Below are 15,780 nucleotides of genomic sequence, written 5' to 3' on the forward strand. Positions count from 1 at the left end.
TTACTATCAACAGGAAACCAGTGAGAGACATTTCAAATCATTTTATTAAACAGAAAACACCAAACAAGTGAAAATAAAACCACATACAGTACAAAGATAAAAAAAAAAAAAAAAATCTACAGGTCCAGTGTTCACAAAATCCATTCAGACACTTCGACATCACGATACACAAACTCTAATGATGGTGATCTGTCCTCTGAGTAGCAGTTCAGTGTCTTTGAAGCTGCATTAATCAATATTTCTGTGTTTCAGGTGGTTAAACAGCAGAAACTCTGATTTCACATGAATTCAAAACATTTTGAGTTTCACTGGAAAAACTCAGATAAGAAAAGGACCATTTACAACATAAAATCATGATAATCCAACAAAAACACAATAAATCAAAAAATATACAATTACATTATATAAAAGAAATAAAATAAAGTAAGACAGCTTTGGACTCGACTTCCAGTCCAGAAGAGTTCTATCAGATAAACTGACCTGTGTACAAACTATACAAAGTGTGATCAAGTAATTTCCAACCGGGAGAAGTTTGACTAACTGGAGACAAGAATTCATGATTCGATTAAAAAAGTAATGCCACTAAAACGATTAAGATGCAACTAAAGAATGGATGAAAACTAGTTAGCAGGTGAGCAGAGGAGGTTAAATAATCAGTTAAAACCAATGAGTTGATGTTTAAAACGTAGCCGTTGCCACTCCATGTGGACAGAGTACGAATGAAGCTTCACCAGAGGGACTGAAATATTAAAATCTATTGTATAAAAACACCGTAAATAACTGGAAGTGAGATTACAGTCTGAAATCAGCTGAGGTGACCCGGCTGGAAGTCACTGCTCTGCTGCAGGAACTCTATCAAGTAATATATAATGATAATATATAACTCTTATTTATTATAGATTATTATATAACTCTTATTTATTATAGATTATTATATAGCTCTTATTTATTAAAGATTATTATATAGCTCTTATTCTGATTGATTATAATTACTTTTATAATACAATATCTCATCTTCCACAGATGAGCATCAAATATACTGATCTATCTGAACTTTAATAACATCACTCACTGCTCTGTATTCAACCATCTCCATCGCCGCCTCTTTTCTCTTGCGTTTCCTTAAGTACAGACGGACGGAGACGCCGACACATAGAGCGATGATGATGATGATGATGATGGTGATCACAATCCAAAACATCAGTGGCTGCAGACAGAAACTCTGAGAGATGCAGATCAGCGTGGAGTTCACTGAGGAGACAGACGAGAGGAAACAGCTCAGTGTTATTAGCTCACACAGACACAGTCAGTGAGGGAACCTGGAAATGTGTTTCTGACTGAATGAAGCGAGTCTGACGACGAGTTAACGAGCAGATGAAACCGGTCTGAGGTTCAGACGGTGGACGGTTGGATTTTTCTGTTTATAATGAAAATAGGAGTCAAAATATTTCCTTTCTTCACATTTCTGAGTTTATGTTGTTGATTATGAGACTCAGCAGTGAAGTGAAGCTGCAGGCTGTCAGACTGACACCTCTGACCTACAGAGTTCTGTTAGGACGGGCCGCAGCTCGGTTCAGTCTCCCTTGACACTGTTGGGTCGATGCAGTGCACCAGCTCCTTTTTCTCTCTGCTGGCTTCTACTTCTTCTTTTAGTTCAGTTTCTCTTTTAATCTGGTGAATGTTAAACTCACAACTTTTATTTAATGTTTTGTGCTTATTGAATCAAAGACTATATTTCTGCTGTATTTAGCAGTTGTCATGTGAAGGTGAAGTCTGATGGTTTACAGTAAGTCATCAGGTCAAAAACCCCCTTGATGGTAACTTGTGATATACGAAGACCACATCCCCCGACACACATCCTGTATGTCGACTTCTCAGGAAAAATAAATCATGTGCAGTAAAAGAGTTTCTGCATTTTTGTGACAAAACCACACACAACTGAGTTCTTCAGTGCTATAATTAGCTGCACAGAGCCAGAGGTGTGTGCAAACCTGACAGATACAGGAACTTCATAACAGAATCAATTTTCATGGACACGTTTTATTGTGCAATATATCTGGAGTTACTCAGATTGTATGCTTCTGCAATTTTCAGCTCCTGATTTAAACTGCAGGACTTTCAGGTTTGTCAGATTTGACAGAAATTAGCAAAATGTGAGACTTGAATTCAGACGGTGGATGGTTGTATTTTTCTGTGTAGAAGAAAAAGAGATGTCAAAATATTTCCTCCTCCTGACAGCTGAATCTACAGAGTGGTGCTGGGAGCTAGCTGGTTAGCATGCTCAACACTGACGCCTGAATGTAATGAAAACAGAACAAAGACGTTATAATCAGTGTTTTACGTCACTGACTTATATTCTCATTCTGAATTGGATTTCAGCAACATGTTTAAAACAGGTTGAGCGGGAAAGACGAGAGACTGATGTTGAAATCACAAGCATCGATTCTGAACACATTCCAGACTGCGATTATGAAATCAGAGTCCCGCGGTCAAGCGGTTCAGTCACACCAGTTTAAATAAACCTCAAACTCAAGTGAACGTCTCACTACAGGAAACAGGCGGCTCACCAGTGCGGGGCTGACTCTCAGCCAGGGGTTCACTGCAGTTGACTGGAAAACACAAGAAAGGAGAAAGATAAGACGGATATTCATTTTTCTTTTTACACAATGGAGCTTTGGTTTTGACTGAAACAAAAGGTTACAATGGTTACTAATGTGGCCACGTTTTAGAGAGAAAATTCATCTGAATGAAACAGGAATTCATGTTTAGTTTGCTTTGAATTTGGTTCATGTGTCATCAGGGTTTGTGAAAAGGTGAGGACACAAAATGCAGAAACACACAGGATAAAGAACTAACAGAGACGTTTATTACACAACAGTCAAGAATCCAAAGCCAAGAAGAGCCGAAGGACCAAAAACACAAAGTACCAACTAAGAGAAGCAAAGTTCAAATAAGGAAATCAGGAATCACAAAACCAAAAGTGGAGACACGGGGAGGAAACAACACGACTGCACACACACACACACACACACACACACACACACACAGTCGAGGGGATGAGGTGCAGGTGAAGTGGGGCGGGGAAACGACAGGTGAGTGGAGGGAGGAGGAGTCAAACACACAAACAACAACACGTATGCTGATGCTTCCACTGCCTACACATGATGATCTGCACGTCCTGTACAGTTTATATCTGTAGTTATCTCTGTGCTTTTTATCTGTTTGTATTAAATATTATAAACTTTTTTTCTTTTAAAAACCCGCTCTGCTGAAACAGCATTTTAATGAGATAAGATTTTTGTACTGAAGCCGACAATGTAAAAAAGATCGTCTCATCGAGATCTCTAAGAAAACGACCCCCCCCCCCATCTCAGGTAAACAAATAAAATTTAACTTGTTATCAAAGGAAAACAGAAAAAATAAAATGTTTGACCTGTGACGGTTTAGTGCTTCCAGAGTTTTGTGCTTTTGTGTTTTTACACTTGGTGCTCGTAAGAAGCCAGCTATGCTAGCTGACCTGGCTCAACTCGCCAGGTTCAAAAAACACACAGTGAACTGTTCAAGGTTTCTGAAGCACCGACATAACTACAGAGGTAGGCTGTATGTACTGTACGTATGACACACTGCATTGTGCAAGTGGAAAATATCAGGTTGAGCAATAATTCTTCAGTCGCTGCCAGAAGAAAACACAACAGGAAGTGATGAGAAAACAAGCAAATGTTTCCATCACCGCGAAAACTCTTTCCACTTGAGAATCTGAGATAAAGTTTTCTGACTCGTCACTGAGTCTCCAGCTTTCTTTAACCTTCTGCCCTCATTAGTAGCGCGAGTCATTACTGACAGGGCGTGGACAGAAATCACTAACAGGTGAACAGGTGGATTCTTCTGAACACTCACCTGTGCAGAAAGCCTCTTCAAAGCCCTGCAGACAGGAGGAGAAACAGAGAGGAGAGGGTGGGAGGTTGGTGCTGAGTGTGAACAAAAGATAATTCATGCTGATGTCAACACAGAAGCTGCACTGTCTTTGTTAAACTTTTCTCTTCCTCAGAAATCTGGGGAATCCCCGTCCACATCCCTCACTCAGCGTCTCCAGGCTGAAGCTGGTTGTGTATGTGACGTGTGAGCGTGTGATTGGTGGATATGAAGGCGGTCTGTACCTCTCTGCAGTCCCGTGTGAGGTGCAGGAAGTCCTCGCAGCCTCTCAGGGTGATGGAGGTGTCCGTCACATCCAGGACCCGGGCTGCATCAGTGTGGGAGTTTCTGGCAAAGACTGTATTCTGGAAAACAAACACAGATTCAGATTTACTCAGATTAAAGTTCAGAGATTTGTGCCACACAGTTTTAGTACACTAAAACACCCTGAGGGGGTTTCACTGTGATCACCACACCCTTCTCACACAATAAGAAGAAGACAAGCTGGTGGAGTTGTTGGGAGTTTCCAGTCACAGATTGCTCAGTCAGCATATTTGGTGCAGCAGAAGCTGAACTCATGTCATTAAAATACAGTAATCTCTCTCTAATAAACCCTGTCAGGACTGACGGTGAGGGACTTACGTTCTGGCCCATCCAATCTCTCGTACATCTGTTTGACCCGCGGGGCTCAGATACACGGTACAGGGTCGAACCGCCGGGTCGTCGGGTGACATTACAGCGTAGATCCAGCTGAGTCTCTGCAGCGGCTCCAGGAAACATCAAACCAACTGAAAACAGATCATATGCTTGAGTGATGTCACTCATGACACATCGACACAGACAAACACACATGGATATAAAGGACACTGCCAGACACAACACAGTCTAAATACTGTCTCCTCCCAACATGTCAGGTCAAAGTCCAGCTGCTGGAACAAATCTGTCTGCAGAAGCCCCGAGATCACAAACTGATCTGAGAAGATATTTACACCCTTTAGTAAGATTAAATCTTCACTGGATTTGCGGAGCCTGAGTTCAGAAACTCTCCATGTTTTTAAAATTGAGATTTGTTTTTTTTATTGTTCACAGCCGTGGTGGTTTGTAATCTGTCTGCATCCAACAGGTTTTACATGTAACATTAAAGCAGTCGCGGGTTTCTTTATGATGAATCACTGTGAAAGTTATTTGATTTGTCCCGGCAGGTCTCGGGGAGGTCACAGGGTCGAGACATGAAGACGGAAGATGAAGGAGACGGATGAGATCGACGTCGTGAATCTACACAGGGAGGAGATGAAACGACTGCTGCTGTGAACGAGGCGTGAACACAACACCTCCCCATCACAGCACGATGAAAGAGCTGCGTTTCAGAGCGATTAAGAGCTTTTTATGAAGCACGACAAACGCTGATGTTTAACTGATGTCTGCAGCACAGACGACATGTAAACTGAGCTGATTGTATCGAGGAGCGGCAGAGATAAGAGTTCAACTGCGGTTTACATTTGAGAGTTCACAGGTTCATCACAGTCTCGCTCCTCAAACACGATTCATTTACTCTGATTTCACTCCTGCAGGTTTGTTTCCATAACTCAATAAAGTAAATAAAGGAGGTGGATTCTAATAATGGTCAAATGTAGATGTCAAATTCTGTCAACTGCAAAGTGTCAGAACAACAATAAAAGGATCTTTATGGATCTGTGCCGGTCTTTTATTTAACAGGTTTATCTTTTAGACATCCGATAACAGATGTAACAAATGCTTTTTAAGCCATGCGATAATATGTCTGTTAGAGATGTAAAGTGACTTTATTTCACTCTTCCTCCAGACGTGACATAAAGACTTTAAGATCTTATTTTTGTCAAACTGCTTGTGAGACTTGTTAAAGTAGCTGCAGCTCGTCTGGTGTAAGAGTGGCAACATTTTCATCTCTGCAGGCGGCAGTAAGTCAGGAGACCATGACTGATGAGTCACACTGCAAACATCCCCACTAAACCGTCAGAGGGAAAAGGAAAACACACTTTCACCGGCCGCGCCCTGGGAACCATAAGTGTTCATCCAGCAAACAGCCACACTTAAAAATATAACTTAAATATATATTCACATGCTCAGAAAGTCCTTCCTGACAACCGGCACGATGCTGTGGATGAATCATGTTTAACCTGAAGCGAACCAATCTAGATTTTAAAAAAAAAACAGGAGAAATGATTGTGAAATAGTTTGTTTCCATCCGCGTGAACTGAACTTTGAACAAGCGCTCCTGAAGTGAACGTGCAGTGACGATCACTCCACCAGATGACATCAGAGGGTGTGGTGACACCTGCAGCGGTCTGACCCAGATCGTAAACACCAGGTGAAATCTGGCCAACAGGTTCAGAGTGTTAAACTAATCTCAGTCGACTACTCAAGTGTCATGCAAATATGAACGAGCTGCTTAATGCAAGTCATCTGTAGAGTCACCACAACACCCACCCACACACACACACACACACATTATGTAACACTCTCTCTCACTGGATATAGCTGCAAGTATTATCTTGTGTTTCTGCTATAAAAACAGGAAGTGACACATTGTCTGTTTCTAAAAATGATCAGCAGTCTTCGTTATTCACACCTCAAAGCTACGAGCAGCAGTCTGTCAGTTAATCGAGTCTACTTTAATTATCACTCATTAACTTTATTGTTTCTTCATTAACTCTCTGATGTTCCTCATGTATTTACTGCTAATGCTGCATGTGCTCTTGTACTCACTGTCCTCACCTGCTATCACAATGTTAAGCTGCTGTTAACCTTTTAGCATGTTAGCTCATGCACCTTGTTGGAGCCACTTGTTGGTCTGTCAGCAAGTTATTACCACGGGCTGTTGTTAGCTTGCTGTTAGCATTTTAGTACAGATGTATTGTCAGTGTAGGGGAAGATACTTTGCAAACGCAACTTGTAAAACTACATGTAGTTCAGCCTGGAAGCAGTTTGAACAAACTGCATGTCTACCCCTGGAGAAATGTAGTTTGTAAAACTACTGCTAAAAAAAGTAGCTTTAGCAACTACTTACACTCATTATACTCATTTAACTCAGTATTAAATAAATCAACATATGGTGTAAAACAAAATATAATAGCCTACAAAAAATTAACATGCAAGAAGAAATATGCGTCTCAACTCGAGAGGAAAAAGTCAAAAAAAGTCAAAACTACTGTTGTTTTCGGCTTGCCGGGCTCACATGTGAAGGTCGTGTCTGTAGATGCATCTACATCCATGTCCATGACCTCTTAGTCACAGAGACCCGCCCACTCTGTGAGGCGTCTGAGTGCTGCCAGGATGAGCCAATCAGAGGCAGTGTTGACTTGCATGACATCACATGTTTCATGTCTTTTTTCAAAGAAAAATGTAATCAAATTTATGTTCTATGGTTCATTTTTAAATAAAAAAATATTCATGTTATTGGTCAAAATTTTAGTTAGTAAACTGTCATAGTCCAAGTATTTACCCATCATGCATTGCAAAAGTCATAATTACAGTATGCTTGTGTAGTGTAGCTGTCAGACTGTAATACAGCTGAATCACCTGCTGCGATGTTGAGATTTTCTGCTCACTGAAGGTTTTCTCTGCCTCCTGCACTACTGAGTGAATTAATAAGTTTTGATATTAAAAAAGTGAGACTTTGCGCTGCTGCTGAGCCGCAGTGAGACGACAGTGAGCTGACAGCGGCGCCCTCCTCCATCCCTGCTCCCTCTCCGTCAGGTGGAAAGCCCCACTTCTCTTCTGGGAATCTCCACCGTTACAGGAATATCTGACAAACTTTATCAGCGTGTTTCGGCTGATTTTCCGTAAATCTGGACGCGCAAAAAAGAAAGAAAGAAAGAAAGAAAGAAAGAAAGAAAGAAAGAAAGTTTAAGGATGAACTTACCAAGCATGACGAATGTGAGTGTGCGAACCATCCAGCGAGCGCTCATGAGGTTCATGATGAGTGTAGATATCAACGTTTACTGTTCTCCGCTTCCGCATCAAGCCCCTTTTAACATCTAAACGCGTGACGCAACATTGCGGGAAGTTCCGCCGTCAGTCACCCTACTGACGCCCCCCCCAACACACACTCTCAGGTGATCATGACAGTTGTAAACAGCTGATGTGGAGCGACCTCTAGTGTCAGCCCTAGTGCAATTATATGACATCTGTGCAAACAGATAATCATCTTCACGCATAATGTTCGCCGAATTAATGAGAAGACCTAAATAGTTAATAATGTGTTGTGGCCAGCGTGTCACCAGGTTTATAAAGTTTCTCCGAACTCACAAAGTCTCAACATTGCTGTTTTTTAAGGGAGTTTGGGGACCTCTGCCTTATTAGTTCGTGTTTACTGTACATGTGAACTTAGACGTGTTTGCCATCAGTATGTTGTATTCTTTAATACATTCAGTCTGCGTGAGGAAACAGTCGGTTGCCACCTTGTATTTGTGGACAAGAGGGAAACTCAACCCGCTGACAGTCCTGTTACTGGCCTGGGTCAGATCCAAGGTGTTTGTATCAAGACTGTGTTAATGTTTAAAAAATATACTAATGGCTGATATAAAAAAAATGCATCTCAATATTGGTGTTGACCTTAAAAGTCCAGTTCTGGTCAGGTTATAATAAGACATTTAAACATAATTTATTGTTTCCATTGGCAGCTTATTCTCAACCATCCCTGCTGCTGTTTGTGTCCTTCAGCTGCCTGAAACAGAAAGCGGGCCTCGGCTCAGAGAACCTGTTGGAACGGCTCCATCAGCAAAGACACGCCTCACTTTATCACCGGTGAGATGATTCTCCCCACAGCTACAGGCCCAGTTACTATCAGATCCTTCTTCAGGAAGCTGCATCAGCCGATCCCAGTAAAACCTCCGGACCCCCAGCGACAACCTGCTGCTGCCTCCTCATCAGTCTCAGACCAGGTTTTTTTCCTGAATGCTTTCCGCACTGACAGAACAAGTCAGACCTACCTTAGTTTTGTAAAGAGCAGCACTACAACTGTTGCTGCTACTCCTGGCAGCACTGTTACACACCAACTCTGTGCTGAAAGATCTCAGAACATACAGAGTATTAAACACTAAAGATCAGAGCGAGGCGTCAGCTCCCCTCCTTCTATTTACACATGTAACAGTCCAGCTGCTTCACTAACATTTACAGCAGAATGAGTTATTACCAAAGCAGAGTGACCACAGCAGCAGCAGTGGGACCATTCTGATTAATGTCTCTGGTTTCAGAATGTGATTTGCTACCAAGCATCAGGTGGAACCTGCCCATTGACTGTCACCCCGGCAACAGCTGTCACTCTGAACACACACTGTCAGCCTCAATACTCACAACTGGTTTCCTTTTTTCACACCTGAATCAGAAATGAAGCAATTCGCTTCACTACCCTTTATTCTTGTACATATTTCTTCCTATAGGCAAATAAATAAGTTAAAACAACACTAACAAAGAAATTACTATAAATCCCAGGCATGTAGTAATAATTCCAAAAATGAGAAAGCATGTACAGTATAGTGACTGAGAGTGTACAGAAGTGTTCCAGTTAGCCCTCTCTAGACAACAAAACCAGGACACATAGGTAGGCTTTCAGCTGTGTCTTGAATGATTAGTTATTTATTTATTTACATTTTTTGTGTGGCTTTATTGATTGGACAGCTTCAGAGATGACAGGTTAGGTCAGGACTCAAACCCAGATACAAAGCATCTGTACATGAGACGCCCGTTCTCCCTCCAAGGATCATGGTAATTACCGTCCATCGCGGATTTAATTAGGTCAGTTAGGATTATGTTCCAGCCGAATTTACCTCAACACTTAACAGTTAAATGAGAAGTCTTCAGCTTCTGTTCAGGGTTATTTCAGAATCATTTGAGGCAAAAACAAATCTCACAGACATGAGAGGGAGGCTGGCTCCCTGTTAACCCGCACACATGTAGGACTTACATGGAGGTAGTTACTGTACCTGTACTGAGCAGGTAACTGGACACATAATGCTGAATCATACAGAACAGTTTACTCACCATGTTCGTGTCCTCAGAGAACAGCAGCTCCGACCAGAGTGACGATCCTTCAGCCATTATTATAGGCATCTTAAGTTTTGGAGGGAAATGCAGTTATTTCAGGGAGGAAACGAGCGAGACCGCCCCTTTTGGCGCGCACCACCGGGATTCGTCAAAAAACATGTGGGCTGAACTAATTAACTGATCGGTTTACTTAAATATAATGAGAAAATCATTCGTGTCCATAGTTATTTAGCTCAGTGGGTAAAGCAGGTGTGTCACAAGGTGACCTTATATTTCCGCCAGGGGTTCCAGTCCGGGTGAGGACCATCAGTTGCTTTTTTCTTGTTGATATTTATTTTTTCTGGTTTTTATTTGTTACTATTCCAATACTAACAGAATGTAATCAAGTTACATTACTATAATATTGTAATAGGGTGAATTTGGGCAATTTGGACGCTTCAGCTCAAGTGTTATTGATTTCTGTTCTGTACTTTTATCATAAAATTAATTAAATTAAATGTGAATGAGGACTTCATGAGAGTGATGTCACAGAAAGGGGCGGGGCACTTGTACATATTATGGTAGGTAATCGTAATGAAACCATTGTGAGAGCTGCTGGTGGTAACTGTGGGTCAGACTGCACTCTCACAATCTATGAAACACAGGAAACATTTACACTAATTATTCCCAGTAACAAACTGAAGGTATCAGTAAGGTATCCTTCCGAATTTCAAAGTAAAGGAAGACGTAAGAACAAAACAAAACAAAACAAAACATTGTTTTAATAAGTACTCCAAGATTCATATACTGCTCAACTTAGTACTTCCTCAGCTTCTTGCATGAATTATATAAAGTACTTTTACTGAGTAGTTTTCGAGTAAAACTTTGTCAGAGTTCTTACCAGAGAACAATAATCTGTGTCTCTAAATTCTTTCCCATGTTTGTGACTTGTGATCTGGTGGGAGTTTTTTTTCTAACTTCCCTATGTTTTTTCCATTTGTGAAAATCTGTGATTGAAAAGAAAAATATTTCAAGAGATCCTTCAGGGCCCCATGCAGACAGACTGAGAAGACGCTGTTATTCTGAAGAAAACGAACCGGAAGTGATCTCTTAACTTCCGCTTGTAGCTCACGGTGCTCCTGCTTTAGTGTCCATGCTAGTAACGTAGCTAACTCATTTTTCTTTTCCGATGGCGAACAGAACCGTTAAAGATGCAAACAGTATACACGGGACCAACCCGCAGTACCTGGTGGAGAAAATCACCCGGACTCGAATCTACGAGTCTAAATACTGGAAGGAGGAGTGCTTCGGTCTGACCGGTCAGTAGCATGTTAGCTAGTGAGCTAACGTTAGCTTCCTGTCGGCTAATGCTAATGAACGCCTCTCCGTTCTCGAATAGAAGCTAAATCACCGAATACCTGGTTTAAACTAATCTGTTTCTAATATGTATGGGATCATGTATGTTGCTTCAGTTCATTTTGACGGTGCCACATATTTATTAAATGACAAGAAAAGCAGATAATGTTATACAGGCCAAAGTTAGCTAGCTATTTACACTGTTTGTTTTGCTAATCAAAAGCTAAATACCCTCAGAGGAACTAACTTCTCAACAGAGTGAGACAATCAAGGGCTGCAAATTACGATTATTTCATCATCAGTTAAACCCTTGATAGTTTTTTTCCCCCCGATTAGTTAACTGAGATTAATTATTAGTAAATAAAGATAATATTAATTCTCCGTAGCCTAAAGTGATTTCTCATTATTGTTATTGTTTGTTCAATAGTCTAATCTCTAAAGATACATTTTTGTACTTAACATAACACTGTAAAAGGCAGCAGCTCTTAACATGAGATAAACTGGAACCATCAGAAGCTTTACGATTAGTTTTCTGTTGAGAGTTTAATCAGTGCTAAGAAAAATAAAAGCAGACAAAATACTCTTTTATAATTGTCACGTGATTATAAAAATTAAAATTTCTGTCCTCTGTTAATTCTTTACATACTTGTTTGCAGTGATGATTCTATTTGCTGCACGTGGTGGTGGATTACTGTTTGTTTTTTATCAGAGAAGAAGAAACACTTTGACAGTCGTGTCTTTTTTTCTGGATCAATTTTCCAGTTGCATCGAAGGGAAATCTTTAAACCACAGGAAACAACCATACTTGTGATCCTTCAGCTTTCTGTTCCCTAATGTAAATCCAGTGTGTGCATGTTTTGTCCTCCACAGCTGAGCTGGTTGTGGACAAAGCTATGGAGTTGAAGTATGTTGGTGGAGTTTATGGTGGAAACATCAAGCCCACTCCGTTCCTCTGCCTCACTCTGAAGATGCTTCAGATTCAACCTGAAAAGGACATCATCGTAGAGTTCATCAAAAATGAGGATTTCAAGTGAGTTTCTATCCGTTGAGAGATTATACTGAACTCTGGTGCCGTTCTCTTCGTCAACCAAGCAAACAAACACAACATAGGAAAATGCAATACTGTATCACATTTGTGGTGATTATAGATCCTATACAACGTATTATTACAGAATGATCATTGTTATTATCAGTTACAATGTATTGAAACAAAGTACTTTTTCACAAGGTCACAAACTGCTGTGTCCTGACAGAAGCAACTCTTGAAATATGCTGTTTATATTTGTATAAACATTTGTATAACACTAGAATTCAACACCATGTAAATAAGCAAATGTGCAGTGTATGATAAGTGTTGATTTTCGTACCACAGTGGTATAAAAAGTGTTCACGGACATCAGAAACACTTTATCTGCCTGCCAAGCTAAAATTCTATTGGTGTATTCATGTTGGACTCATTGTGGATCTCTGATCTATGCTCTCTGTCTCTTTTATCAGATATGTGCGTTTGCTTGGAGCGATGTACATGAGGTTAACTGGTACTGCAGTGGACTGCTACAAATACCTGGAGCCGCTGTACAACGACTACAGAAAAATCAAGAGTCAGAACAGAAATGGAGGTGAGTTCTGAAAGTCAGTCCTCTGATGATTAATCTGCTCTACCTGGCAACTCAAATGTTATTGAGCTAACTCGTGGATGTTGGTGAACACACCGTCTGTTTGAATTGATCCAGCTGTCCAACTAATAACCTCAACATCACCAGACTTCTTGAACAAATGTAGTGATTTTAAGAGTTGTCAAGTTAAAACAAACTTTATAACATTATGAAACTGTGTCTCTGACAGATTCTGACTCATTGTGTCCTTGTTGTAAATTCAGCATTAAATGTTTCAGCTGAAGTTGTTTATCTCCTTGTAAAAAGTGACAGTTTGTGGCAGCATGTCTGTACCAGCCTGTCTGCTTCTGTGTCTAAAGTGCTAAAGTCTTACCTGCCAACATTGATCAGCTGTTTGAACACACTGTTTACACTGATTTCACCATTTGCTCCTCTTCATCTCTTTTCTCTCTCGTGTCAGAGTTTGAGTTGATGCACGTGGACGAGTTCATCGATGAGCTTCTTCATTCAGAGAGGATGTGTGACATCATTCTGCCTCGACTTCAGGTACGTTTCCATCGTGTCTACACGCACACAGCTTGACTCAAGTGTGTCACCACTAATGCTTGTGTGTGTGTGTGTGTGTGTGTGTGTGTGTGTGTGTGTTACAGAAGAGACATGTCCTGGAGGAGGCTGAGATGTTGGACCCCCGGATCAGCGCTCTGGAGGAAGATCTGGATGAGGTGGAGAGCAGTGAAGAAGAAGATGAGGAAGAAGAGAAGGTGAAAATCTTTATTTAATCTCGTGGAGCATCTTGAGTGAGTGAAGGCAACATTAATCCAGAAAAATGGCAGATGTGGTCACACACACGTCTGCTTGTCCGGCTCAGTCTCACCGTTTGTTGTCATATATGTCATTGGAATACATAAATGTTTTAAATATGTCAGACTTGAAGAATCCTCATCAGCGTTGTGGTCACAGGTTTTGAAATGTTTTTCTCACCTGCAGCCGGAGAGACTCCAGACCCCCGAGCCACACAGACGCAGTTACCGTGACAACGACAGACCTCGACGCTCCCCGTCACCTCGTTACAGACGCAGTCGCTCACCCAGAAGGTTTGTGCTTTAATTCTCCTTCACTGTACCGAGAGGCTGAGAATGTTTTTTTCTCGGATATACGAAGACAAAATTACATGGCTCTCTTTGTGAGATTATAAATCATGAGCTGTAAATTAAATCCTCTTTGTGTTTATGTGTTTTCTCAGGAGGAGCAGATCTCCAAAGAGGCGGAGGTATGTTTGCTTTTGGTTAAAATCATTGAAGTGAAACCATCTTCAGGTATAATATTTGCAGCTCAGGCTCACCAATTGTCTTCTGTACTCAGCCCGTCACCTCGGAGAGACCGCCATCGCAGCAAGAGCCCCCGTCGCCATCGCAGCCGGTCCAGAGACAGACGCCACCGTTCCAAATCCCCAGGTAAAGAAACAGAAAGAGTCTACTCCCAGATTCATGACTGAAAAGAGATACAATCCTAATAAATCTGAGAAATCTGATGCTTGACCAGAAGGGCAGCACAGTAAAAGCAGCTTTGAGCAGAAGCGGTGAAAGAGAGAGAAAAAAGTCCTCGCCATGTCTGATGATTTGTTTTGTCCTCATCAGGTCACCACAGAAGCCACAGACATCGCAGCCACTCCAAGTCTCCAGAGAGGTGAGTGAATCCTGCTTACATCAGTATCAGTAACATGTGAGGCTGAAAAAAACAACAAACAAACTCCAATAAAACTGCTGAATTAGCTGTCAGCACTTCGTATTTCCAGTGTGCTCATGTATGTACACACAACTGTCACTGGATCATTTTGATATTGAAGAAATCTTTAAACATGTTTCTAAGTTCTGCACATGCAAGGAGTGTCTTTTTTGTTGTTCTGACAGAAAGTCAGGTGAAGTTTCATAGTTGAAACAAGCATCTAAATCAGTCTCAGTAGTCAGTAGCTGTTCTGGAGCTCTCGATCACATCACATGATCTTCCACAGCAGATGAAGCGGTGTCAAAGTTAAAGGAGCTCAGCCTGATTCACTATTTTACAATAATGTCTGAAAGTCTTTGTATTCTTGTTTTCAAATGTCACTGTGGTCATCAGTATCATCATCAGTAACGAGATGTGACCGTGTTGATTTATCTCTGTTCAACATCACTCTCTCTGTTTCACATCACAGGAGTTCAAAGAAGAGTCACAAGAAGAGTCGACGAGGAAACGAGTGATTTTTACTTATTTTATTTTTTTACCCTCTGAACTGTCGGAGATCTCACCGCTTCATCTTGAACCAAGTTTGAGGTTTTTTTTTTAATGTAATTTTGAAGTATTTTCAGTTTGAGATGTTGGACCACTGACCTGTGTGTTTGTACAGAAATTCCTCACTCAGCCTCATTCTGTGGTTCAGATAACTGACCCTGATTCTGGATCTGTGTAAATGTAGGAATGTGTTTCTGTGTGTTAAGAACGAGTTTCAGTCCAAGCTGACGTTTGACAGAGAAATAAAAACCTGCTTCAGAAGTCGTGTGTTCGAGGAGGTTTGATTGAATCCTGGTGACTGATGCTCCTGATTTCATTAACAGAGAACTTTGTGAAATAAAATGCACATGATGAAATATTCCAGCTGTGTTGTGAAGTTTTCATGCTGCATTTTGTGTTTTGGGTGAGAGGATGCAGTTGTTACAGAAAACTTGAGAGGCTGGTGATCTGTTTATTATGTCTGATGTAAATTATGTTCTCTCTTCTGTATTTACGACTTGAGACAGATCAGTACTATCACCCAGTCAGCATGAAGAAACATTGTTTTATAGGGTCATTTATTGATGGTCCACAGGTCCGCCTCCAGCACAGCAGGAGGTTCTGGGAGGCAGCTGCCCGTCCT

General features: G+C 41.1%; 2 protein-coding genes across 7 annotated transcripts; one reads left to right on the forward strand and one right to left on the reverse strand.

The window, feature by feature from the left end:
• LOC119028646 lies at positions 1 to 10,087 on the reverse strand. Of its 6 annotated transcripts, none has more exons than XM_037114864.1 (6): positions 7,127 to 7,422; positions 4,555 to 4,700; positions 4,158 to 4,277; positions 3,898 to 3,922; positions 2,568 to 2,609; positions 1 to 1,251 (listed from the first exon to the last, which is right to left on the reverse strand). In XM_037114864.1, the coding sequence occupies exons 1-6, from the start codon at positions 7,167 to 7,169 to the stop codon at positions 1,031 to 1,033; spliced, it is 597 nt and encodes a 198-aa protein (XP_036970759.1). In that variant the 5' UTR covers positions 7,170 to 7,422; the 3' UTR covers positions 1 to 1,030. The 6 variants fall into 6 exon arrangements, with proteins under 6 accessions (XP_036970759.1, XP_036970760.1, XP_036970761.1 ...); XM_037114865.1 differs by lacking the exon at positions 7,127 to 7,422 and adding an exon at positions 9,934 to 10,087 and having other exon boundaries at positions 3 to 1,251; XM_037114866.1 differs by lacking the exon at positions 7,127 to 7,422 and adding an exon at positions 7,471 to 7,729 and having other exon boundaries at positions 3 to 1,251.
• A 925-nt stretch (positions 10,088 to 11,012) lies between these two features.
• prpf38a (pre-mRNA processing factor 38A) lies at positions 11,013 to 15,447 on the forward strand. Its single transcript, XM_037114861.1, has 10 exons — positions 11,013 to 11,234; positions 12,142 to 12,301; positions 12,769 to 12,890; positions 13,348 to 13,433; positions 13,538 to 13,648; positions 13,875 to 13,981; positions 14,131 to 14,157; positions 14,250 to 14,341; positions 14,525 to 14,573; positions 15,082 to 15,447. Exons 1-10 carry the CDS (start codon positions 11,105 to 11,107, stop codon positions 15,125 to 15,127), a joined length of 930 nt encoding a protein of 309 aa, XP_036970756.1. The 5' UTR covers positions 11,013 to 11,104; the 3' UTR covers positions 15,128 to 15,447.
• Positions 15,448 to 15,780: the final 333 nt, after the last annotated feature.

The sequence above is a fragment of the Acanthopagrus latus genome, chromosome 11 (genome assembly GCF_904848185.1).
Source record: "Acanthopagrus latus isolate v.2019 chromosome 11, fAcaLat1.1, whole genome shotgun sequence".
Taxonomy (NCBI): Eukaryota; Metazoa; Chordata; class Actinopteri; order Spariformes; family Sparidae; genus Acanthopagrus; species Acanthopagrus latus.

What these genes read in the sequence shown, in the direction of transcription:
- LOC119028646 (XM_037114863.1), bottom strand. Translation starts at nt 7,868, where the DNA reads ATGAACCTCATGAGCGCTCGCTGGATGGTTCGCACACTCACATTCGTC. An exon ending in TGAAGAGGCTTTCTGCACAG is followed by an intron (nt 2,610 to 3,897) that starts GTGAGTGTTCAG and finishes TGTGTTTTCCAG; the next exon opens with TCAACTGCAGTGAACCCCTG. An exon ending in TGAGAGTCAGCCCCGCACTG is followed by an intron (nt 1,252 to 2,567) that starts GTGAGCCGCCTG and finishes CTGTCTCCTCAG; the next exon opens with TGAACTCCACGCTGATCTGC.
- prpf38a (XM_037114861.1), top strand. Translation starts at nt 11,105, where the DNA reads ATGGCGAACAGAACCGTTAAAGATGCAAACAGTATACACGGGACCAAC. An exon ending in ATCAAAAATGAGGATTTCAA is followed by an intron (nt 12,302 to 12,768) that starts GTGAGTTTCTAT and finishes CTCTTTTATCAG; the next exon opens with ATATGTGCGTTTGCTTGGAG. An exon ending in AAGATGAGGAAGAAGAGAAG is followed by an intron (nt 13,649 to 13,874) that starts GTGAAAATCTTT and finishes TCTCACCTGCAG; the next exon opens with CCGGAGAGACTCCAGACCCC.